The 25,791-nt window shown below is 44.5% G+C and overlaps 1 protein-coding gene across 1 annotated transcript; it reads left to right on the top strand.

The window, feature by feature from the left end:
* Positions 1–1,431: 1,431 nt before the first annotated feature.
* Positions 1,432–25,791, top strand: CHRNB3 (cholinergic receptor nicotinic beta 3 subunit). Its single transcript, XM_063129123.1, has 6 exons — positions 1,432–1,652; positions 6,384–6,535; positions 8,877–8,921; positions 19,787–19,896; positions 24,086–24,959; positions 25,334–25,791. The coding sequence occupies exons 1-6, from the start codon at positions 1,598–1,600 to the stop codon at positions 25,466–25,468; spliced, it is 1,371 nt and encodes a 456-aa protein (XP_062985193.1). The 5' UTR covers positions 1,432–1,597; the 3' UTR covers positions 25,469–25,791.

Genomic DNA, 25,791 nt, shown 5'->3' with positions numbered 1-25,791 from the left:
TCCATGTAGTAATGCCACATCTCCTTTCTGTGATGTAGATGTGCATCCTTGAATGTAATGCCATGCACCTGTGCCTGCATGCCAGGTGCACATGCATGTGCTAGCTTGATGGTGCCAATTTTATTATGACACCTGACCACTTATAAGAGGAGGAGTTTATCAGGCCAAAGAAATTTTCAGCACCTGGTCCATGTCCAGAGAATGTAAAACGTGGCCATTAGTGAGCTAAGGTAATTGCCCAAGGCAGGGCTGTTCAACCTCTTGCCTGTGGGCCACATGTGGTTCATCTGGAGTCCAAGTCCAGCCCTATGGGGTCCCCAGCTGTCCATACCCCCTTCCTCAGCCCCCTTTCCCCTGACCACTGATCATTTGGTGGCTTCCCAGATTTTGTGAAGTTTCCCCCTATTCCAAAAGGTTGAAATGCCTCTTTCCAAGGCTTAGTTACTGATAGTGGCTGAGTTCAGACAACATGATAGCCAATAGTGGTTTAAGTAGTCAACTGTCAATTGAGTGGTCAATGGTTGGTTATTGTGTTGACCGTTGGGCAAAAACCACCCCATGGTTGACTATTTCCCCCAAATAGCCAACTGAGATAACCAATGCTCAACTGTTGGTTAGCATATTGTCTGTTGGGCTCAGTGGACTATTTTGCAGGGTTGAGTGGGCTATTTCAACTGGCTACAGAGTTCCCGGGCAAGAGTGGCTAAAGCCAAGCCAGCCACTCTGCTACAGCTGGCACAACTCACAGAGGCTGCTGGGATGGGGGCGGGGGCTGTGTCAGTCAAATGCTGTTGGTTTTTTTAATTATTATTATTGCATTTATATCCCGCCTTTTTCTTCCACTATTACTCCACTCAACTCCAGCCCTAACCACTCCACAGTTGTGTAGGAACATATTGTGTGGGGAGTACCCACAAAATAACCAACTGTGAGTGGACTATTAACCTACCATTGACTAAAGCGTTGTCCGAACCCAGCCAGTAAGAGCTTTAAGCTAAAACAGGCTGGTATTTTGGCCCTGCTCCTTTTGCCCCCACCCGTGAGATCTTCCCAGAAATTGAATTTGGCCCTTGGGCTGAAAGAGGTTCAACACCCCTGGTTTAAGGTAATTTCCAAGTGATCAAGGAAACAGGATTTTACACTCCCTGAAAGCCAGAGGGCTGAACACCTTTGAACAGGTAGAGAAGCACTTCTCTCTACTTACCCAATGGCAAAGTGCTGAAGAATACACATTCATGGCATGCAAACCAGGTCCCACCTTCCTTCCTTCTGTTGTAGGTGTTTTTGAATTCACACACAACTTTGGCTTTTAACTGCATCCTGTTATTGGAAAACCAATAAGGCAGAGTTTAGGACCCAGGGATTATCTTTTTGTGCTTTTTCTTTTGGCTTGCAGCCTGTGACAGCTGACCGAAAATCAATGAAGTGTACTTTAAGAAGCTTCACAGTGGTGCAAGATAAGGCTCAAAAGCTGTTCTCCCCGCTTCCAGCCTATTAGCCGTCACGGTTTAGAATTATTTTGTCTTAACTCATTTCTCGGATGTAAGTCATTTGCCTATGAAAATCAAGAAATCCGGTGGGAGATGAGGTTGTAACGATGGGGGTGCAAGCTTTAATTATAGTGTCCCTCCTTCTTTGTGCTAACAGTTCAGGTAAGTGCAATTCATCCAGGTTAAAATGTGCCAGATGCAAGTCTGCTTGCAACAACTCAGAGATGCATTTATATGTTAAAAATCCACTGGTTCTCGCTGTTTAAGCAAGTCTGAAATACTTTTGTGTGTGTGTGCATGCGTGTGTGTGTTAAGCAAAAGACTTGGGAGATAAAAACATAAGATATAGTTGGTAACTAGTAGCTCATTTCAATATTGTATTTCATCTTCTAGTCAACAGCCTTATCTTTGAGAAGACTTTTTAATAAGTAACTGATGTTATGATGATTAAAGGAATTTTAGCAGATAAAAGCCTAACACTACTACTAGTAGTATTATAATTAATAATAATAATATATACTGACAGTTCACTATATATTAATGATTTATATAGAATAAATTATTATTTATTTATTTCTGTACAACTTTCAGGATATATAGTGCTTTACAGAGAAACATTGGCACAGGATAGCTCTCTACCTGAAGGAGTTTATACTCTTAGAGTGCAATCCTATACCTGTTTACGCAGAATCAAGTCCTATTGAGTTCAGTGGGACTTACTCCTTGGTAAGTGTGTATGGGATTGCATCCTAAATTTGAATGGGGGGGGAAGGAAGACAGTGGAGGGGAAGGAAGAAGGAGAAACAAGGGTATCACAAGGGATAAATAAAAACAAATATAGTTAGAATGGTGACCATAGTTTTATTCTCTCCACTCCAACTACCCTTGATCAAATATTAACATGTGAGAGAGGCTTGTTAAATAGAAGTATAAGGAGGACTATTCAGGCTAGAAGAAATATCTAGCTTTTCATGGGAATAGCAAAAGACTGTAAGCATTAGGGTGACCATATGAAAAGGAGGACAGGGCTCCTGTATCTTTAACAGTTGCATAGAAAAGGGAATTTCAGCAGGGATCATTTGTATATATGGAGGACCTGGTGAAATTCCCTCTTCATCACCACAGTTAAAGCTGCAGGAGCTTTACTAGAGTGAGCAGATTTTAAAGAGGGCAGGGCTCCTACAGCTTTAACTGTGGTGATGAAGAGGAAATTTCCCCAGGTTCTCCATATACACAAATGACACCTGCAGAAATTCCCTTTTCAATATAACTGTTAAAGATACAGGAGCCCTGTCCTCCTTTTTATATGGTCACCCTAATAAGCATCATTTGTCTGTTTCACTGAATAGACATTATGAATGTTGGTATCAGATGCAAATTTACTTCACCAATCTGCCCAAAGCCTTTCCTGTTTGCTTTACTGCTTATTGTTGCTAAATCCCTGGGAATGGGAAGTCCCAGAAGCCGCCTTTTGCAGGTTCTGCATTGGAGATTTACATCACAATCCTTTCAATGGGGCTTTTCAGGTACATGCACATAGGATTACAGGTCTAGATAATGTTTTTATAAACAATGCCCCTTTTCCCAATCCCATGGAATCTGTTTTAATTATCCTCTGTTAGATTTGCACCCGGTCATATGTGTCTAAAAGAACATTCTGGGAGATTTACAAATTACAACATATATAAAACTATCAGCAAAAATGCAAATTCTAAAATAGAACACCCTAAAACCCAAGAAATGACATAACAACAAAATATTTAATATACAGGCGGAGTAGGTGGAAAGCAAGCAGGCATGTGGGCAGGCAGTGTTAGTTCTAAACCAGCAACAATCCTGTGGCTACAATCCTATATACACACTTACCCAGACTTAGTAGGATTTACCTCTGAGTAAACATTAATAAGATTGGGTGATTAGCAACTTTTATAACCATCTAATAACGACACTATTTCGCATTTGTATAGCAGATTATTCGAAGTATCTCACATACATTAGCACTGTAATCCCTTACAACAAACCAGTAAGAAGAGCAGTGTTATGATCGCACATTGGTGAATGGAGGGAGGGACTGAGACAGAGAAATAATGTCTTATTAAGGCCACCTAATGAGGTCATGGCAGAAGCAAGAGTTGAACTGCTGGTCCAATTTCTGTGAATCCTGAATATAGTCAACAATTTGCATTTTGGAGGGAAACATTTTCCACTTGGAAATCATGTCAGTAGTACTCTTACCTCCAGCAGTATGCCTTTGTATACCAGTTGCTGTGGAACATGAATGGAATTTTGCTTTTGCATTCATGTCCTGCTCATGGGCTTCCCATAGGCATTTGGTTGGCCGCTGTGCCCACAGAATGCTGGAATAATAGGGCACTAGGGTCCCAATCTTTTTGGGTTGGTGGGCACATTTGGAATTGTGAGAGAGTGTCATGGGCACTCTCACAAAATGGCTACTATAGGTAGGGGCTTGCCCATTTGTAATATGGCTGCCATGTTGGGCATGGGTGGTCACAAAACCCTCATTTTTTCAGGAGGCAAATTGGTAAAGATTAAAGAAAAACTGTGCAAGAAGTGGAAGCAGAAGTGGGGTCTGAGCTCCAAAACACAAAGCTGTTCTTTTGAACCCAAATAAAGATGTCGCTGGAGGGCAAAACTTCCCTTTGCAGCAGGCCACTGTTCCAGAGAGGCAGGAAACTTTAGGTCGTGGCCTCTCCCACACTAGAGGCCTTCAAGAGGCAGCTGGACAACCATCTGTCCGGTAAGCTTTGAGGTGGATTCCTGCACTGAGCAGGGGGCTGGACTCGATGGGCTTATAGGCCCCTTCCAACTCTACTATTCTATGATTCTGTCTTTGGGCACATTGTCGCCCATGGGCACTGCATTGGAAAGCCAAGGCTCTTACGTCCTTAGTTACTATAAAGCAAAAATGCAGCCTGATTATTTACAACACTTTTGCCTTTCCTAGTGGGAAATGCACTGTGGCAGAGTCTTGTTTCCAAAAGCTTTGCATTTGTCTCAATAGCCTTGATGTGAATATGTCCTGCCTTTGGGTAAATACTGGTTTACAGAATTTATGGATCTGCCGTTCTGGCCTACTAGAAAATATCCATTAGCACAATCACACACACACACACACGGCTTCATAGTTCCACAAGAGTGTAATGTTTTGAAAATGGCCCAATTTATGCATGTACGACAGTGTGGATTTTTAATACATTGTCATCTGCCAAATTCTTGGAGAGAAATCTCCAAAGGACATTGTCAGTCTTGGCCTGTTACCAGGCTAAAGCCCTTCCCTGGACTCTGTGTGCTGTTTTAGATTCCAGCTGCAGGCATGATTCGGCTAGGACTGAATAGCTGTTCTTGGACACATTCATGGTTAAAGAGTGAGCTAGCAAAAAATGGTAAGAGCATTTATTGTGATTATTTCTATCCTGTTATGCCTCATAATTACTGGAGCAAGGTTATCAGTACAGGACAGTCATGCTTTTTTCCCTCTTCACCCACTTTTTTTTTTTTTGGTAAACCAAGGGATTTGTGGGTTTTGGCTGCCTCTCTCTCTCTCTCTCTCTGTCTCTCCCCCAGCTCTTCACAACTATTGCATTCATGACCTCATTCAAACAATTTTTCTAATTTTGGCTTATGACAGTCTTTCCCAACTTGATGCTCTCCAGATGTGTTGGACGCCAACTCCCATCAACCCTAGTTAGCAATGGCCAAGACTGCTGGGCATATTAGTCCAATACATCTGGAGGGCACCAGGTTGGGGAAGAAGGCTGCTCTACACAGCTGTCAGTTCAGGAGCCCCACTTTCCTGATCAGCTCTGTGCCGCCGAGGCAGGATGATCTATGGTCTGAAACATTGGCATTAGAGCACCAACCCTAACTCTTGCCCTCCATTTATTTTATTTATTTATTTATTACATTTTTATACCGCCCAATAGCCGAAGCTCTCTGGGCGGTTCACAAAAATTAAAACCATAATAAAACAACCAACATGTTAAAAGCACAAATACAAAATACAGTATAAAAAGCACAACCAGGATAAAGCCACGCAGCAAAATTGATATAAGATTAAAACACAGAGTTAGAACAGTAAAATTTAAATTTAAGTGTTAAAATACTGAGAGAATAAAAAGGTCTTCAGCTGGCGACGAAAGGAGTACAGTGTAGGCGCCAGGCGGACCTCTCTGGGGAGCTCATTCCACAGCCGGGGTGCCACAGCGGAGAAGGCCCTCCTCTTAGTAGCCACCTGCCTCACTTCCTTTGGCAGGGGCTCACGGAGAAGGGCCCCTGTAGATGATCTTAAGGTCCGGGCAGGTACATATGGGAGGAGGCGTTCCTTCAAATAACCTGGCCCCAAACCGTTTAGGGCTTTAAATGTCAATACCAGCACTTTGAATTGGGCCTGGACCTGGACTGGCATAAAATGTTGCTTCTAGTTGCGGACAACGAAGGAGACAGCATGATTTGTGCAAGAATTCTAAGGAAGTCTGTCAGAATCCTTGGCTGGATCTAGATTTACTGGTGCAGTCTCTCTCTTTATGCACAGTCCGTCTGCTCAGTCTCATCTATTGACCTTTTTATCCCTTCATTTTAATTCTATCCAAGTGAGCCACCATTTTGAATTCTCCCCTTCCCTGGGTTTCCCTCTTACAACAGTGATAAAATTGTAGACACATGAAACAGTCCCTTACGTGCATGCCCATCTATTGAGGTCACGTATGATAAAATACTTTCCACAGGAGTTAGTACACCGTTCTTTTTAATGGTTCTTTTTGAGGCCAAGAACTAGATTTTTTACCACAGGCCATTGGCTTTGGTTTTGGTGCAATGTTCTGTATGTTACCTCCCTATCTATCTACAACTTCCCCCTTCTTTTTTGTCTTTCAGCTTTTATTGTGTTCAGCTCACTCGCAGAGAATGAAGATGCCCTTTTGAGGCACTTATTTCAAGGATATCAGAAATGGATCAGACCAGTAAAACATTCCAATGATACCATAAGGGTGTACTTTGGATTAAAGATATCCCAGCTAGTAGACGTGGTAGGTAATCTGCAGACCCTTTTCTCTGGGCAGGGATGGGCACATTTATTTTCCTCAAGCGGAACTTGACAATGGTACTCTTGTTCCTGTCCTCCCCCTGCCCCCAATGCTATTAATGTTCAATTAAAATGTTGATCCAGTATACAGCTGTTGTGGAAAAGGAGAAATCCAGGTTAGTTATAATTTGAAAAAGAATGGAAATTAAGACGATCAATATCATACTGCCCTTATACGAAGCTATGGTGTGACCACACTTGGGAAACAGTGTACAACTCTGGTCACTGTTGTATAGCTGGAAAAAGTGAAGAAAAGGGCAAGGGGCTGGAGGGACTCACCATTGAGGAACCAATGGAGGGACTCACCATCTGGGACTGTTGACTTAGAAAAGAGGTGAGAAACAGGAGACATGATAGAAAACTATGCATGGTGTGGAGAATGTGCTGAGAGGGAGACATTTTTCTCCCTCTCTCATAATACTAGAACCCACTGGGGTCATCCCATAAAGCTGATTGGTGCGAGATTCAGGAAGTATAAAAGGAAGTACTTCTTCACGCAGTGCACACTCCTATTTCAGGCTTCTCTACATTTTCTAAAAAATAGCGCTGCCTTACTGCATTACTATCTGCACATCTATATGGCTTGTTTTCCCTGACTGAAATGTGCATATTCACATTTCACGCAGCCGTCCATTCGCCGTAGCACCGACGTTTTAACCCGAAAATGCGCATCTTCGTGGTTGCGATTTACCGCCAGTTTTGGTTTTACACCGCCAGTTTTGGTTTTACACCGCCAGTTTTGGTTTTACACCGCATTACCGCTATCTGTCGTTGCTGGAGTTCAATCGGATTTTCAAATATGGGCGTACTTTTCGGGGCAGGACAAAAGTGACGTACTTTTGAGGGCAGGACTTGTGATGTGACGTGTCTTGGATGGGATCAGCAGCATTCCACGGGCGGCCATGTGGTTTGAAATTTAACTTCCTGCTCCATGTGCTCAATCATGTGCTCAATTGACTTACTAAGACAACACCATCTGGGAGTCATCTTGTCGACGGTGCTTTGGCGCCATAAGCCCCCAAAGCCCCACATTTGCGCTCCTTTGCATTATCCCCATGCGAAGGAGCAAGCGTAGGGATTTGCTTTCGAGTAGAAGCACCCGTGCACTGGGCGCTTGCGCCTCCTCCTCCTTTTGTTTTTCTAAAAACCCTTTGCTTTGGAGGAGGCACTGTGCCTGTGCACCAGACGTCCGTGTCTCCTTGGGTCCCAGTTGTGTGTTTTTTAATCTTTTATTCAGAGGAGGTGCCGCACCCATGCACTGGGGTGCCCGCACCTGTTTTTTTATTTGTTTGTTTGACCTTTCTTTCAGCTTTTCTCCATGCTGCAGGAGCACAGAGGTGGGCCAGTGGCCATTCAGCTTGCTGGCCCACCCTTCCCCTCTGTCCCGGTCAGGCGACCAATCAGGGGTCGCCATCAGCCGGGGCACTCCTCTGACACAACTCTGATGCAAGGGGACAGACGGCAGATGCCGTCTTCACTTCGCTCCAAGATTTAAAAAGTGCCCAACTTTTTAAAACCGGAGCTTTGGGAGTTTGCCCCTGGATGGTTTCACAATGGCAGCTGCATCATGTGATGACCTCCTGCCACTGCAGTTCCACCCCAGGGTAAACCCCTTGTCAAGACAAGCCCCTGGTGGCATAATTATAGCACAATGCTGAGATGACACACTGGAAGATGGTGCGATTTTCCAGATATAGCTACATTATCTCTGGGTTTTTAAAACCTGCACACACAACCCACCCACCCCAGATATTCCAGGGGATAGTGCTGGAGGGGCCTTGGATGCTTGACATTGTGAAATAAACCCTCCAGCTCCCGTGAGTGGCCAGTCACAAATGTGCTAGAAATTGCTTGTTTAGAGAAGCTCTTCCTCCTATGTTTGAGGAAGACTGAGGCCTCAGCACCAGCAGCTCTAGATAGCTGACAGGGCTATGTTCCGGCCTTGGGCTGTGAGGTTTCCCAATCAAGCCCTGGAGTCCCTGACAACCACTGTGAAAGGCAAAGCCCAAACAACTGGATTTCTTTCAGTCATGCAGTTATAAAAGGTTCAGGAATAGCCCCCAAAGCCAGGGTTGTAACACAAGTGGAAGAGCTGCCTTAGCAATTGCTTAGTAACTCTACCTTCCTACATTAAGTACAATTGGCAGTGTTACTCAAAACTATTTTATATGGAAAGCAGAACACAACACTATGGAGAACTCTGGAAAGGTTGCTGTCTCTGTGGGGTGGGGGTGGGGAATTTCTTCAGAAGAAATCAATGACTTCCTTTCCTTTCTCCTGCACAGGATGAAAAGAATCAGCTAATGACAACAAATGTATGGCTGAAACAGGTAATTTATACGTAGGTGTGTGTGTTAAATATTTTGTTGTGAGTACTTCATGGTTGCCAATAATCAATGAATTTTGATGACTGCATGTAAATGTTCCACAATGGTATGGAGATAGGGGTTCTTGAATTTAAGGAAATTTAGGCCCATTGACCTCAAATGAATATAAGCTGACTTACTTCCCAGATACTATGATCTAACCGGGCTACAACTTGAGAGTAATGCTGATTTATGGTCTGTTAAGTTGATAGATCACGGGCACAATCCTGTGCATGTTTAGACAGAAATAAGTCCTACAGGGCCGATATATAAGACTGACTCTGGTCTGCAAGCACTGGCTTGCCTATATGCTTCTGAACCTGATTCAAGGTGCTGGATTTAATCTATAAAGCCTTACATGGCTTGGGACCACAATACCTGATGGAGCGCCTCTCCTGACCTGAACCTGTGCTCAGCCTCAGCATCTAAGTTCCTCCTCTAGGTATGTCTTCCAAGGGAGGCTGGGAACACAACAAGGGAGAAGGCCTTCTCAGTGGTGCCCCCCCCCCCAATTCTGGAATGAGACCTGCCTGGTGCCAACATTGTCATCCTTTCGCTGCCAGGTTAAGACCTTACTTTTTTCTCAGGCATTCAGCAGCCTATGATGAGTTTTAATCAATTCCTGGATTTGTCTGATGGTTACGGTTGATTGTTCAAAGCTGTTTTAGATGTTGTCTCTTCATGTACTGTCCCTGTGTTTTTATGTACATTGTATTTTTAATGGTTTTTAATCTTTGAAAACCGCCCAGAGAGCTTTGGCTATGGGGCTGTGTAGAAAGGATGATGATGATGATGCAACTCCCAGCATTCCCCAGCCAGCCATGCTGGGAGTTGTAAAACTTTTTTTCTATCTAAACATGCATAGGATTGTACCCTTAGTGAACCTTTAATACAACAGACACATTGTGGGTGTGTTCTGGGGTCCAGTTCATGTAAGGCAACAATGAGGCCCAATAGGCCTGGTCAGTACTCTGAGGGAACTGACTGTGTATTCCAGAATCTTCTCTAATGCACAGAGGTTTCATGGCAGACTCACAGGTGTTCCCTGAGGTAGAGAAGTTGGTGCAGAGGGGGTTCTCTGAAGGCAAAGAAGTAAGAAAACCAGAGCTCTGGTATCGGAAACAAGTAACTGTTGTCACTGCTGTCTCGGAGAAGCTGTGGTCAGGTTTCGTTAAATGTATCGGTTCTAGCCTCCCACAACTGGATGTCCTCCAGCTGTGTTAGACTACAACCCCATTGGCTATGCAGGTGGGGGATGTAGTCCAACACATCTAGAAGGTACCTGGTTGGGGGGAAGTCTGCTCTGGAGGAAAGAAGAAAAACCCCCACCCCAAACGTGGTATGACCAAGGGAAGAAAGAAAGCCACTGGCTTGTATGTGTAAGAAAGCTTCTTGGAAAACAACCCCCTCAGGTAAATAGAGACAGTTGGACCAGTGGAGGCTGGGACTCCGATTTCAGTGGGCTTTGAATCCATTCTGGGTTTTAGTCAGAACCAGCCAGGATTCTAAAGGAGCTATCTAAGGTACTGAGCCTTTTTGAGGGGGATAGAGTTCAGCACCTCCGATAGCTTCTTTTAGAGTTCTGGCTGGTTTTGACTGAAACCCAGAATGGATTCACAGCCCCACTGAAATGGGAGCCACCAGCCTCCACTGGTTTGGCCGATATGTGTAATTCTTCCAGGAGATACAGTGTCCTGCATGTGTGGCATTCAGGCACAGTGAATATTCGTGTGCGCTGCCCTCTTAAGGACAAGGCAGCTTCCAGACTCCCCCCCCCTCCTTTGATGCCGTGCAGCTGCCCTTGGGCAGTGTGGTCCAGCAAGAGAGGGGGAAACACAGTTAATAAATCAGTTTAGTTTTAACCAGCTCAATTGTGGGTCATCAGTTATTTTTAAAGGTTCAGTGGAGAACCTGTTCCAGTGGCCATGCTGCTTCCTGTCAGCCATACAGAGCAGTGTGGGCTGAAAGCCTTTTCCCTGCAGGCTGCATCTGCTGAAGCAATTTGTCCAATCTTCTGAAGTGCAGCAGTCTGCTACCACTTTACTAGTGATTGGCAGTGTTGTAGTGGAGCCAGGGTTCACACGGGCAAAGAGTGGGGACTTTTTGATTAGCAGGGATGATGACGTCACCAGCTACCTCCTTCAGGATTCCTTGTTCATTCTGAGCTTAGCTGCATTCCTCATAGTAGCTGGGGTAGAGGGTGAGGAATGGATTTTCCCCGGCAACAATACATTGCTCTCTGTTGTAATGCAGTGTATTTTGTGGGTGGGTGGTCTTGAATGGGCAATTGAGACCCATTAGCTTTACAAAAGAGCTGCTCCTGGTGGAAATGAAAGCTCATAGAACTGATTTGTTGATGTGGAACAACGTTGGGGCTCTCTACACACCCTGTATACCCATGGTGGCTGTGCAGAGGCGCTGTGTAGTTTATACGACGCAGCTGCCAACTCACACCGACCACGGGCTTTCCCCCCAAAACTGCACACTTAAAAAAAAAAAGCTGACTTACCACAACTTTCCCCTTCACTTCAAGGTCACCACCTTCTGTTGGTGGTGGCCTCACTTTGCATTGAGGCGGGGGGCATTCTGGGCAGGGCAAGGCCCAGGGTAGGTTGGGGGATACGCAGGAAGGCCAGGCAGAGAGCAAGAGTTGGGCTTGATGAGTTGAATGGCTTCTGGTCCTGTCCAGAAAGCCCATGCTTGCTGCCATGGAGATTTGCCGCTTCCACCCTGCAGCTGCAATGCCATGGGGTTTGGAAGGAACAAGTTAAGAGACCCCCATAGATGCCTCAATTTTTGGACTATCCTTGGGGGCGTGGCTATGAGGACTCTCATGATGAGCACCTGCACTTCAAAAGTTACTACTACACTATTGGTGGCTGAGAAACAGGGTAGAACCACGTGGAGGTGGGTGGGCCAGGGGAAGAGCTGTATGGGTCTACCATACTCTTCCCTAAAATTTCAGCACTCACTTTTTTTTTAAAAAAAAAACAGTCACAAGTTCTTTTATGTCTCAATAAAGAAACAAACATCCACCCAGGCATGGCTATTCTCCTGCCCATTAGCTCAGCAAGAAATCCACCTGCCCTTCAGTGTTAGGCCAATGAGCGCAAAGGCACTGAAATGGCTGAGAACTACTTGGCACTTTTGACTGAGATTAAATTAGCATTTAATATAAAGCTAACTTACTAAATAACATTAAACTCACATGTGAAGTTGTTACAGTTTATTCTAAACCACATATCACTTCAGGTTGCTTGTATTTAGGTTTTTGCCATTTTAGGGCACAAAGGAGAGCCAGTGTGGTGTAGTGGCTAAAGTGTTGGACTAGGAGTTGGAAGATCCGGGTTCTAGTCCCCACTCGGCCATGGAAACCCACAGGGTGACTTTGGGCCTGTCACAGACTCTCAGCCCAACCTACCTCACGGGGTTGTTGTTGTGAGGATAAAAATGGAGAGGAGGAGGATTATGTACGCTGCTTTGTATATGTAGGAGGAAAAAAAGCAGGATATAAATGCAGCAAATGCAATCCTATTCATGTTTAGACAGAAAAAAAGTCCTACAAATCCCAGCATTCCCCAGCCAGGGCAGCTGGGAGTTGTAGGACTTCTTTCTGTTCAAACATGTGTAGGATCCCCCCCCCCCCCCTTAGTGTCTTACATGATCCACTCTCCTTCCTCCAATTTCTGGCAATAGGCTTGCTGAACTGGGGCTAAGACGAGCCACCAGAATTCAAAGCAGCACAAAAACTCACTTTCTGAAGAGCTCCCGACGTGCCTGACTGCAGCTCAGGTCAGCTTGAGTTGTACTGCAGGAGAGGACGTGTAAAATTCCCTTTGCTTCCTCTCTTGGCAAGGCACGACCTAGCAGCCCTCGGGGACTATTATTTCTCTCTTGGAGGGCACAAGGGTGATAGTTAATATCATTTGGTTGACTTGAACTTTCTTCAGTCAATGTAAAACGACAACCACTTTTTAATTAATTTCTTTAAAAGACGGCTAACTGCAAGTTCCTGTTCATATACTGGAATACGATCCCATCGCTTACTGGGGTGGTCTTCATGTTGTCATTGCAAACAATGTGGATTCTGTCCCCTTGGCTAAATATTATGGCACTTACTGAAGGCCCCAACCTGATGCTCTCCAGATGTTTTTGACTTCAATTCCCATCCGTCCCAGCCAGCATGGTCAGTGGTCAGGAATGCTGGGAGTTGTAGTCCAAAACACCTGACGTGGCCCAGGTTGTTGATGTACAGCTTAATTATTAGCAGAAAGAAAGCAAAATGAAAGATGGATATCCTCTTAGAGTGCAATTCTATGCCTACTCAGAAGTAAACCCCACTGAGTTAAAAATAATACTTTGCCACCTGAAGCAGTCATTTGCAGCATTTTCAGATTTCAGATCCAGTTACCTCCCCCTAGCTCAGCAAGTTAGACAGGAGGCTACAAAAAAGAGGGCCTTCTCCATTGTGATGCCCTCTTTAAGGAATGCCCGCCCCAAGGAGGCTTGCCTGGTGCCTACATTGTTATTTTTACAGTGCCAGGCAAAGACCTTTCTTTCCCCCCAGATATTCTAGAGTTTGGATGTTGTGCCTGTTTTTATATATTTATTCCTATGTTGTTTGTTGTTTTGTATTTTGCTCTTTTAGCTTTTTGAAATCTACCCAGAGAATATCTGTTATTAGGCAGATTAAAAATATTATACATACACACGCGCGCACACGCACACACACACGACACTGCTGGAGCAGGAAGCCCTCTTATACGCCTTCCCGTACAGGAAGATCCAATGGCTTTTAACAAAGCCTTTGATGGTTAAATTCACTAAGATGGCACATTGTTTTAACTGTTTTAATTGTTTTTACTGCTTTTAAATTATATATTGTTTTAACTTGGTTCATGGTTTAATTTGTTTTTAGCTGTGTATATTTATTGTTTTATACTGTATGCTTTTATCTGTACGCCGCCCTGAGATCTTAATGATATAGGGCAGGATAGAAAAGTTTTAAATAAATTGGGTAAGTGAATTCAGTCCAGGCCTTCACTGAGAAGTTTATTATTATTATTATTATTATTATTATTATTATTATTATTATTTATTTATATAGCACCATCGATGTACATGGTGCTGTACAGATAACACAGTAAATAGCAAGACCCTGCCGCATAGGCTTACAATCTAATAAAGTTGTAGTAAACAATAAGGAGGGAAAGAGAATGCAAACAGGCACAGGGAAGTGTAAACAGGCACCGGGAAGGGTGAAGCTAACAGTATAGAGTCAGAACAAACTCAAAGTTTAAAAGCTATAGGGAAAAGAAAAGTTTTTAGCTGAGTTTTAAAAGCTGTGATTGAGTTGGTAGTTCTCAAGTGTTCTGGAAGAGCATTCCAGGCGTGAGGGGCAACAGAGGAAAATGGACGAAGCCGAGCAAGGGAAGTAGAGACCCTTGGGCAGGCGAGAAGCATGGCATCAGAGGAGTGAAGAGCACGAGCGGGGCAATAGTGTGAGATGAGAGAGGAGAGATAGGCAGGAGCTAGACCGTGAAAAGCTTTGAAGGTCAACAGGAGAAGTTGCCACCACCTCCAGTTCAATGGGTTGCCACACCACATGGGGCAGCTGTACACAGGTCCCAGCAGCTCCTGACAACAGGAAAGCAAAAAATAAAATGCAAATAAAATACAAATGACTGCTCCTGTGGTGTTGGTTGACTGCACAAGGGCAGCACTTCCTCCTGATAGGTTCTGATTGGGAGGGGAATGGGAGGCGATTGCGCCTTTCCAGGCAACCTCCTAGGAATACCCTGTTCACATACTGAGAAGAACGTCCACACTTCTGCTCTTTGGTATCTTCTTAGATTAAAGACGTGGGTGAAATTGCCTACAGAGCAGGGCACAAAAGCAAATGTAGAAGTGTCGGAGAAGCTGCATGGTGAAAAGTAATGGAAAGAATTAAACATGCATCACGTACTTGCAGGGTGTAATTGATTCTTAGTATCTGAAGCGTGTAAGCTTCAAAGTGAAGGAAGAATTTTTTTTAGCACGTTATGCAGGATCACTTAGCTAGGAATAATGACATGAAATTAAGAAAATGAAGGTCTCACTACAAACTGTGCAAATCTGTATTATGGAGTCCTGATACCGAGCTCCATCACACCAGCGTTTTATTGCACTTTCATCCTGTTTTGTTTACCGCTTTGCTCCGTGATCCTCACACGACGACGTCACTGTCCTGCAGTCATCTCACCTCTTTCCTTCCATTTTCCGTGTTTTTCTGAGGTGGGGAAAGTGAAGATTTTTTCTCCCCATGAGATAAAACTCCCCTTCTCTCCCGATGTTGCTATGTCACAGAATGACCCTTCTTGGGAGTGTGTCTGTTAGAGGGTGGTCTTGCTGACGAAAGAGGAGGGCGGGGGCAGTTCTCCCCCAGCACGCCTAGTTGGTCGAATGGACTTTCACTGCTCCAACCCCATTCTCATTGCTCTGTCATCCACCTGTTTCAACGTCCCTCTTTTCTTTTTTCTTTTTTCTTTTTTGCCTGTTGTATGAGGTGCCCAGCCAATGAAACGCTAAATCGCTAAACTTTAGACAACAAAACCAGAGCAGGGATGGAGGAAGGTGCCCACATCCATCTGAAGGAAAGGAGAAGTAGCGGGGTGGGGCGGTGATACCAGGAAGTGCAAACTAGCGCAGGTGATAAGGTAAACAAGGTGAAATAGCGCAACAACGCATGCATGTGAAAGTGACCAGCGCTTGATGCGCTAATAAAACGGAGGTGGAAATTGCAGATGCTTAACAGGAAAAAAAGCAGGTGTGACAGAGCTCACTGTCTCTAAAACAACACTTGTGGGTAGGGATTTGGAGTGGAGAAGCAGTGAGGGGAAGGATGCTTAACCCTCTCCCTCCTTGCCACTTCTCTACTCCAAATTGTCCCCCGTGTGGTTTTTCCACATTCAAAATGTGAGTGAGCACATCTTTTTGAACACTGGGGGAGGGGAAAAGTCCTATGTGTGGAAAAGCTGTAACTAGGACACAATAACAGCGGGTGAGGAAAGGGTTCAAAACGCACTGAAAGTAGTTAGACTCGTTTCCTAAGGAAGCACGCAGCCCTCTGGTGGAGTGTCTGGAGTTCAATGCTTTTTGCCCTTGAGGAGCTATGGGAGAAGGGTGGATTCTGGGAAATGAAAGAGGTTCTGACGACAGAAAAGGAGACAGAGATTGTGAAGAAAGGTTCTGAGGAAATTGTGGAGAGGAAAAGACAGAGATGGAAAAGAGATTCTGAGGAGACTGAGGGAAGAGTAGAAAAGAGCAGCAGCAGCAGCATTCCCCTCAGTTACCTGTCAGTAGATGCTTGATAACCAACCAACTGCCTACAGTTAGTTCTGAGTCTTGGACTGTGCACAGCTAGATACAAGTTTTAAGAAATAACCTACCGTTGTCTACTATATAACTATTGGGCAGGATCTACACGACTGCTTTAAAATAGTTTATAACAGCAGTGACAACTGTTGGGGCCCAGGACACACTCCATAGACAGTTTTCAAACCATTTTCAAAGTGTCGTATCCTAGGGTGACCATATGAAAAGGAGGTCAGGGCCCCTGTATCTTTAACAGTTGAATAGAGAAGGGAATTTCAGCAGGTGTCATTTTTATGCATGTTGCACCTGGTGAAATTTCCTCTTCATCACAACAGTTAAAGCTGCAGGAGCTATACTGCAGGTATACTGTGACCAGATTTAAAAGAGGGCAGGGCTCCTGCACCTTTAACTGTTGTGATGAAGAGGAAATTTCACCAGATTCTCCATATATACAAATGACACCTGCTGAAATTCCCTTTTCAATAAAACTGTTCAACATATAGGAGCCCCGTCCTCCTTTTCATATGGTCACCCTACGTATCCTGCTTGGTGAAGATCTGTCCCTGGACTCTCTTCACTTTGTATTATTGTTTAGAGACTTACTGTAAATAGTTTGCGGTGTGATCCTATGGGTTCTGCCCTCATTAGACAGAAGCCTCTGATCTTAGAGGCTTATAAACATCTAATGCCTTGCCAGGCCGTTGCCAGCAGTGCAGGAAACCTTCTTCACCTCTCTGTCCTCACTTTTGCATTTTTTCCCCTCTAGAAAGGCCTTTGAGGAGGCACATGGATGAGGGCTGAGCTGGGACTGGAGAGGCCATAGGATTTCTTGGATCCCGGCCTCTCCCCTCCCCCTGCCCACCGAAATGCCCCCTTTTACCTCTCTCCAAGACCGCTTTTGTGACCTTGGAAAGCAGCTTGCACCATTTTCCCCATGGTGGCTGCGAGGGAAGGGATCAGATTTTGGAGTTTCCTTTCTGAGGTGCTAGCAATGTTTACAGCCTCAAAATCCTATAGTCCCTAAGAATCCTATAATCCTCTCTCCGGACTGTAGGATTGCCCTCTCTTTCACTGGAATGTTTGTTTTGCTTCTTCTCATGGCTTTCTCCTTCCTTGTAAAATAAACCATAGTTCTTGTTTTATAAGTGGCTCACTGGATTTCCCCCCCACCCGCCCCTTTTCAGGGAACAGGGATCCTGGTAGGCTGGAGACATGGCATGCTAGTTTGGGGGGGGGGGGTGTCCATGTTTTTCTCCCTTACCAATTCTATTACAGTATGAATCCAGGTCCCATGGTTTCCACCACCCTACAGCGTTACTGGTAGGGAAAGTGGGAGTTTTACATGCATAAGATTGGGGCTACCTCTCCTCAATCCCTGGCAGGCTGCTGCGTCCATTCCTTCCTCATAGAATCATAGAATAGTAGAGTTGGAAGGGGCCTATAAGGCCATCGAGTCCAACCCCCTGCTCAATGCAGGAATCCACCCTAAAGCATCCCTGACAGATGGTTGTCCTGTTGCTAGAGAAGGCAAGGTAGAGAGGAGTAAATAGTTAATATTCAAATCTGCAATGCATATCACAAGTGATGCAAAGGGAGAGGGCATTTGAAAACCCCTTAACTATTCGAGTAGCATGAAGTACATTGCAGTTCATGGGGATTTGGATCTTGTAAGAGTCCTGTGTCTGAATTCTCAACAGGAAGATGCTTTCATTGCTCTTATTGATTTTAGTTAGCACAATCGTTCTTCTTTCTCTTGCATTCCCACAGGGCAACCAAAAAAACCTTATAAATAATAAATATAAGTAGAGAGCTACTTTCTTTTCGTTTATTACCGTAAGCCTGATGCCATTCTGAGATAGTGTTGTGTTTCTCAAAACCTCCTGCCTCCTTGGGAGACAATTACGAAGCCTGCTAAGTAATCCACAAAGCTTTATTCAAGCAATAAACATCTCTTCCCACCTGAAGAGAGTCTAATCTCTTGGAACTACCCCTAGGCAAAACTATGCAAACTAAGCGAGACAATTGTCCTTTCAAGAAGAATGGAACGCCTTTTGTTTTTTAACTTCAGAGAGACTAGTTCTGAGGCGACTTCTGATGTGATGGGAACTGGGCTGACTTCCTCTCGCCTTTTGCTCCACCCATTTTAGTCTGCGACGTACTCTAGGATCGGCCATCCTGTACGTGCTCTCTCCTTCGGAAGAATGTTGGCTTCCCACTGACTGTGTATTGTTTGCCCTTGACGAGATAAGCTCTGGAGAGAGTTCACCAGCTGGTGAAGAGCTTGTGAGTGCTTTCTCCCGCACTGGTACAGGCTGGCCTGTTTCTGGTGCCGACTCCTCTACTTCAGAGGCTGATTCTGATTGATCACATGAAACACCTTCTTCCAAGCCAGGGGGAGCAGGGCTAGACATGACAGTTTGGTTTCTGCAGTGCAGTATGAAACCAATGTAAGCTATCCAGAAAAAGGTGACTTGGCTTGCTCTTGTACCATTAACAGCAGCTTGATCTGTAGAAATCGACATGGACCCTGACCCCTCTCCCCAGGGCTTTTCCCTGCTGCACAGTGACAGAGGCTTCCTATCTCACTGCTCAGCATGGAAAATCTCTTATCTCCAATTTGCTGCTCGGAGAGAAGAGCTTTTCTCTGCCAGGAGAGGAGACAAAGCTTGGGGAAGAGGCTGGTGGGCCAGGTGATGAACCCCCATGGGCTGTATCCATCCATAGGCCAAAGATTTCCAACCTCTAGTATAGACAATACTGCGTTAGATGGACCAATGACCTGACTCAGCTTTAATTTATCAGCAGCCCAATCACAAGAGTTCTGGGTGACATACAAAGTAAAAAATTAAAATCACAATTATAGTAAGACAAACTAAGAAGCAGCAAATAAGACAACTATCAAAACTAAACAAATTTCTTTAAAATGGAGAGCAGGAGATTAAAACAGTGGAGCAATGACTAATAAGAACATAGTGTAAAAAATTGAACATCACAGAATAATCAATCATGTGAAAACCACAGTATAATGCAATGGCATAGTATAACATTGTAAAGGGCTTGGTACCAAAAAGACATAGGAAGTAGCCACCAGGCACATCTCCCTGGTACAAGTACTCCAAAATCATGCGGCCATTGCCGAAAAGCACCCCCCTCTCATAGCCACCCACAGTGTCCATATTCCCAACATTGATTGGCAGTAGAAAATTTCACATGTGGGAGGGGGGATTCAGCAGGGTACTGGGGTCTATGCTGACTTTTAAAGAGATTAAAGATTCAGGCAAGGGGTCATAACAATTGATGGGGTCAGGTCATTACAGCCACAACCCCTCTGTGAAATGTGCTTCTTCTGTAGGCTGAGTTTGGATGTATAATTGGGCCATCTTTAAGGATTATTCTGAGTTTGTTTTTTGGCTTGGAATGATCAGCTAGTGGTGAAATTGAAAATGCAACCCTGCCTCTTTTGCTGATTATTGCAGGAATGGATTGACCACAAATTGTGCTGGAATCCTGAAGACTATGGTGGGATCACAGCAATCCGAGTCCCATCTGAATCTCTCTGGCTTCCAGATATTGTTTTGTTTGAAAAGTGAGTACAAGAATGCTCACACTCATTGCATAGTATTTTGGAACGTGTGTTACATGTACACGGTAGTGTGCCCATGTGCCCTACCTTTCAGTCTGAGATATGTTTTATTTCTAGTTAAACTATAGAAGTTATTTATTCATTAACATCATCTAAATTTGCATATGTAAATATTAGGCAAATCTGTGTTCTCTTCTTGTGTTTTGGCAATGCGTAAATGGATACCCTAGTTTAAGGGACTCAAGAAAAAATCAGAGGTAGATTATTATTATTTTTACTATTTGCATAGCCCTATTGGTATGCATGGTGCTGTATAAAATAATGTAAACAAAAAGACAGGTCCCTGTTCCAAGGAGCTTACAGTCTAAATTTCAACAGAGTGAAGACAACATAAAAGAGGAAAGACACTGGCAAGGGTAATAGCAGAATGTGCACAAATAAATTGAAGGGTACATAGATTTCTCTCTCTCTCTCTCTCTCTCTCTCTCTCTCTCTCTCTCTCTCTCTCTCTCTCAAATTGTCTCTTAAAGGTGGGTGGCTATAGAGCAGGACTCTTCAACCTCTTCCAGTCCAATGGCCAAATTCATTTTTGAAGACGCTTTTGTGGGCTGCGTTCCAATAATGGGAAGGGCCAAAGGCAAAATGGGGTGATCAGGGCCTCACATATATTTTAAAGGGGTTCACAACCTTCACCCCATGTTTGGGCCATCCGCCTTCAAAATTTCAAAGGACTGTTTTGCCAGTGGTTTTGTCAATAGGCCATGGTTGTTTTTGGATGTTCAGAGGCAATGAACACACCAATTGATGAAGGAAAGAAGCAAGATGATCCCTGAAAAGCATAAAGCGTTTTCAACTACTTTCAGCTACTGGGAACCCTGGTATCTTATCACGATAAGATCAGCAGCAGTCGTGATCCCATAAAGATCTAGCCCTGCAAAACCTGTTCGACTCGTGCTATGGCGAGGTTCTGCCTTGGGAGGGTCCCAAGGAATTTTGTCCTATCCCCTTGATCCCTCCCAATTTGGACATGGGCCAATGATTTCATCCATGCTGCAGGGGGAGGGGAAATAAACTAGACCTAATGATATGCAGGCTGCCAGCCTAGAAGATAATGTTCTCAGCCATCCTAAACCACAAGTACCTATCCTGAGGTCCTGCCAGAGGCTTATCTACAAGTGCATCAACAGCACAATTTTCTGGGAACTAATGAAAAGGCACTCAACTCCATAAACAGGGCTAATCAGCACTCTGGACACGGGCAAGGGAACAAGTGCACCACTAACTCGAAATGCAAAGGTCTTCCACATTTCCACTACAAGGACTTCAAAGGGAGCAAAAGACTAACAGAAGGCTCCCACACTATCAGGGGGGGCAGAAATAATGGCTTAGATGAGAGTTGTTGAACCTCTTTTAGCCCAAGGGCCAAATCCAATTTTGGAGAAGCTCTTGTGGGCTGCTTTCCAGTGGTGGGCAGGGTCAGAAGCCAAATACCCACCATACTGGCATGCTGTAGCTTCAAGTTCTTAATTGGCAAATATCTAGGGGCTTGTCCTGATGAGGAGAAAGCTCCAGGATGGATCCACAGTGCCACTAGTTCACTTATATGACGCAACCGCCATCACAGAGCTGTCCCAGGGCATTCCCCCGAAGCCTCGAATTTAAAAAGTCGGAGACTTACTGCAACTTTTTGCTGTGAGCAAGGCACCGACAGACATTTGCCGTCCGTCGGATTTTGCCAGATTTTTAGCAGAGGCATGTCCAGGCCAATGGTGACCCCTGATTGGTCGCCATGGCCGGACAGGAGGAAGGGAAAGGAAGGGGCGGACCAGTGAGCCAAATGGGCATTGGCACAACTCCGTGCTTCTCCGGCTTGGGCAGAAGGACACCCATGCCAGAGAAGCACATGAAAGGGAAAAAGTTAAAAGAAAGATAAAAAACCAACAACGTGGAGGATGTGGGATGTACCGCAGTGCCCGTGCAACAATGCACAGTTACGCAGGGGGACAGCCTGTGGTACTCATTCCATCCTGGAACCTGCCTGGGGATAAGGAGAAGGGGAAAAAAGGACAGGGAGAAGAAGGTGTCATGAGGCCCCCCTCCTCCTCCTGGTGAGGTTTGAAACCCCACATTTGCACTCCTTGCTGTGGGGATAACACGAAGGAGCGCAAATGCGGGGGTTCGAGGGCTCGTGGCGCCAAAGTGCCGCCATCAAGACATGGCCTAAGCTTTTGGAGAGGCGTTTCAGCCTTTTAGAATGGGGTGGGGGAAGGGTGGGCAATATCCAGGAAGTAGTTGGAGGAAAAGGAGTAGGGGCAGGAGAAGGCGAGTGAGGGGAGACTTGATAGAAGTGTACAGAATCATGCACAGTGTGGAGAATGCGCTGATAGGGAGTCATTTTTCTCAATCATAATACTAGAACCCAGTGGGGTCATCCCATGAAGCTGATTGGTGGGAGATCCAGGACAGATAAAAGAAAGCACTTCTTCACACAGCGCATAATTCAACTATGGAATTCACTACCACAAGATGTGGTGATGGCCATCAATTTGGATGGCTTTAAAGGGGGATTGGGCGAATTCCTGGAGGTTAACACTAACAATGGCTACTAGTCCTGATGGCTATATGCTACCTCTAGTATCAGAGGCAGTATGCTTATATATACCAGTTGCTGTAGAACATAGAATCATAGAATAGTACTGCTGGAAGGGACCTATAAGGCCATTGTGTCCAACTCCATGCTCAGTGCAGGAATCCACCTCAAAGCATACCAGACAGATGGCTGTCCAGCTGGATCTTGAATGCCTCTAGTGTGGGAGGGCCCACAACCTCCCTAGGAAATTGGTTCCATTGTTGTACTGCTCCAACAGTCAGGACGTTTTTCCTGATGTCCAGCTGGAATCTGGCTTCCTGTAACAGGTGCCCATTATTCCATGTCCTGCACTCTGGGAGGACCAAGAAGAGATCCTGGCCCTCCTCTGTGTGACAACCTTTAAAGTACTTGAAGAGTGCTATCATGTCTCCTCTCAGTCTCCTCTTGTCAAGGCTAAACATGCCCAGTTCTTTCAGTCTCTCCTCCCACATAGGTGGGGAGGTGCTGTTGCACTCACGAGTTGCTTGAATTAAAGAATTAATGTTATAGAATTAAAGAACAGGGGTACCTCTTGGCACATTCTGAGTTAACAAATTTGTTTTCAGTGCCAGAGCTCATAACCCTTTCATGCAAAAGTCCACTCCTGGTTACCCCAATTTTTCCTCATTTCAGCAGCCTAATTTATGTGAAAATGAAACAATTTTGTTGTTGCCATTTTTAAACAATTGGGAGACAGAAATCCTTTCTAATTTATTTCTTTACTTAAAACATTTCTTGACTGCCTTTTAGGGCAAAGGCCCTCACAAGGTGGCTCACAACAATAAAATACATAAGATATTAAAAGCAATAAAATATTAAAAATACTAAAAGCAATAAAAACATAATCACAATAAAACAGCAATTAAAACAATAAAACCAACAATAAAACCAGAAGGAACAACAATAGCAGCAAGAACAACAATAACAATTACTCATCATGGGAAGGCCATGGTAAAATAAATTCTTTTTTAAGGCCTTCTTGAAAGCCTGCAAGGATGGTGCATGGCGGACCTCCGATCGGAGTGTGTTCCAGAGGTTTGGAGCCACTGCAGAGAAGGCCCTCTCCTGTGTGGACACCCACCTAATTGCCCTCACTGGTGGGCAAATGAGAAGGATGTCTCTTTCTGATCTTAAAGTGTGGGCAGGCTGATATGGCTGAAGGTGGTCCTTCAAGTAACTTGATCCCAAACTGTTTAGGGCTTTAAAGGTCAAAACCAACTCTTTGAACCTACTGCAAATCACCCAAAGATCTACCTTTTTACCACCTCTGATGTAGGGAATATTTTTCTCATATATTTGCATCTTTGGTATTTGCTTGTCTTTTAAAGCTTCAAGCCATGGTGGTTCGTATTTCTGAGCTCCCAGGGCACAGGAACACCATAACTTCCATGTAATTGAGTTTTGAAGAGTGCTGAAACTTGATGTAATTTATTGCATACTCGTTACCTGTCTATTGTTACCAAAGCTATTGAATGCAGAAATGGAAAGTAAAAGAAATAATTGGAACCAGCATCTTGAAAGAACAATGAAGAAACTTGTTTTTTCTCTCTCTTCCCTTTCCAGTGCTGATGGCCGCTTTGAAGGTTCGTTGATGACGAAAGCAATCGTCAAATATAATGGGATAGTAGTCTGGACACCTCCAGCAAGTTATAAAAGCTCCTGCACAATGGATGTGACCTTCTTCCCATTTGATAGGCAGAATTGCTCAATGAAGTTTGGATCATGGACCTATGATGGTAACATGGTGGACTTAATCCTAGTAGACGAAAATGTGGACAGGACAGATTTCTTTGATAATGGAGAGTGGGAAATCCTAAATGCAAAAGGAATGAAGGGAAACCGAAAAGACGGGTTGTATTCCTTCCCTTTCATAACCTATTCTTTTGTTTTAAGACGCCTCCCTCTGTTTTACACTCTCTTCTTAATCGTCCCATGCCTAGGATTATCTTTTTTAACGGTGCTTGTTTTTTACTTGCCTTCTGACGAGGGAGAAAAACTATCGCTCTCGACTTCCGTTTTGGTCTCCCTGACTGTTTTTCTCTTAGTCATTGAAGAAATCATCCCGTCTTCCTCCAAAGTCATCCCCTTGATCGGCGAATACTTGTTGTTCATCATGATTTTTGTAACCCTCTCCATCATCGTGACGGTTTTCGTAATTAATGTGCATCATCGTTCGTCTGCAACTTACCATCCGATGGCTCCGTGGGTGAAAAGACTCTTCCTCCAGAAACTCCCCAGGCTGCTGTGCATGAAAGGACATATAGATCGCTATTCATTCTTCGAACCTGAAGGGACGCTGAAACAAAAGCCGGCCAGAAAACATAAATACAAACAATTCAAGGATGGAGAAAAAATTGTGATTGCGTTCTTGGAAAAGGCTGCGGATTCCATCAAGTATATCTCCAGGCATGTTAAAAAGGAACACTTCATCAGGCAGGTATGTTGATCTCTTAAATGGATTGACTTCAGTCTTGAACAGTCTACCTCTTCCAGATTAAAATCCCCATGATCTACCAATGTGTTTGAAATTTTAAAGCAAGTATGCACACTCAGGATCTCTTAAAGTTCAGGCATAACTAATCTGTGTAAAGGGATATTTAACTCATTTCTTGCCAGGCACTTGTCTGCTCAAAATATTTTCCAGCTGCTTTTGTCCTTGCATGGGAAAAGATAAAGGGACCCCTACATGAGGTGTGTATGTGTGTGGTTTATCCAGCACAAAATGATAGCTAAATTCCAAGTGTATTTCAAAGCACCTCCTTGGTTGTATATAATAAGCATGAAACTCACGACTACCATTCTCTTTTCTAGGTAGTGCAAGACTGGAAGTTTGTAGCTCAGGTCCTCGACCGCATCTTCCTGTGGCTATTTTTGGTGGTGTCTGTGATGGGCTCCGTTCTTATATTTACCCCTGCTTTAAAGGCGTGGTTGCGCAGTGGTTTGTAGAACTATGTCCTTATGCATCCTTACAGGAGAATCTACTGAAGGAAAACAGCAGGATGGCAATATGGATGATTAGCTAGCATTCAATGTGTTTCTGGGGAACTTGAAATGCCACTCCAATTGGCAGCAATCAATGTTATTGATTGGATACTCAGGTCAAGTTTTAAAGCTGAACCCTATGCTGACTTACCTGGGGGTAAGCAGGGCCGGTGCCAGACTATTTTGCGCCCTAGGCAGGTGAGCTGCTTTCACCCACTGCCACCCCCACCCCAGCATACCTGGGAGCAGGGTGCCATCTTGCCCGCCCAGCCGAAGCGAAGCCAGGA

This window comes from Elgaria multicarinata, chromosome 6 (genome assembly GCF_023053635.1).
Source record: "Elgaria multicarinata webbii isolate HBS135686 ecotype San Diego chromosome 6, rElgMul1.1.pri, whole genome shotgun sequence".
Lineage (NCBI taxonomy): Eukaryota > Metazoa > Chordata > Lepidosauria > Squamata > Anguidae > Elgaria > Elgaria multicarinata.
This window is presented reverse-complemented; position numbering and strand designations above follow the sequence as displayed.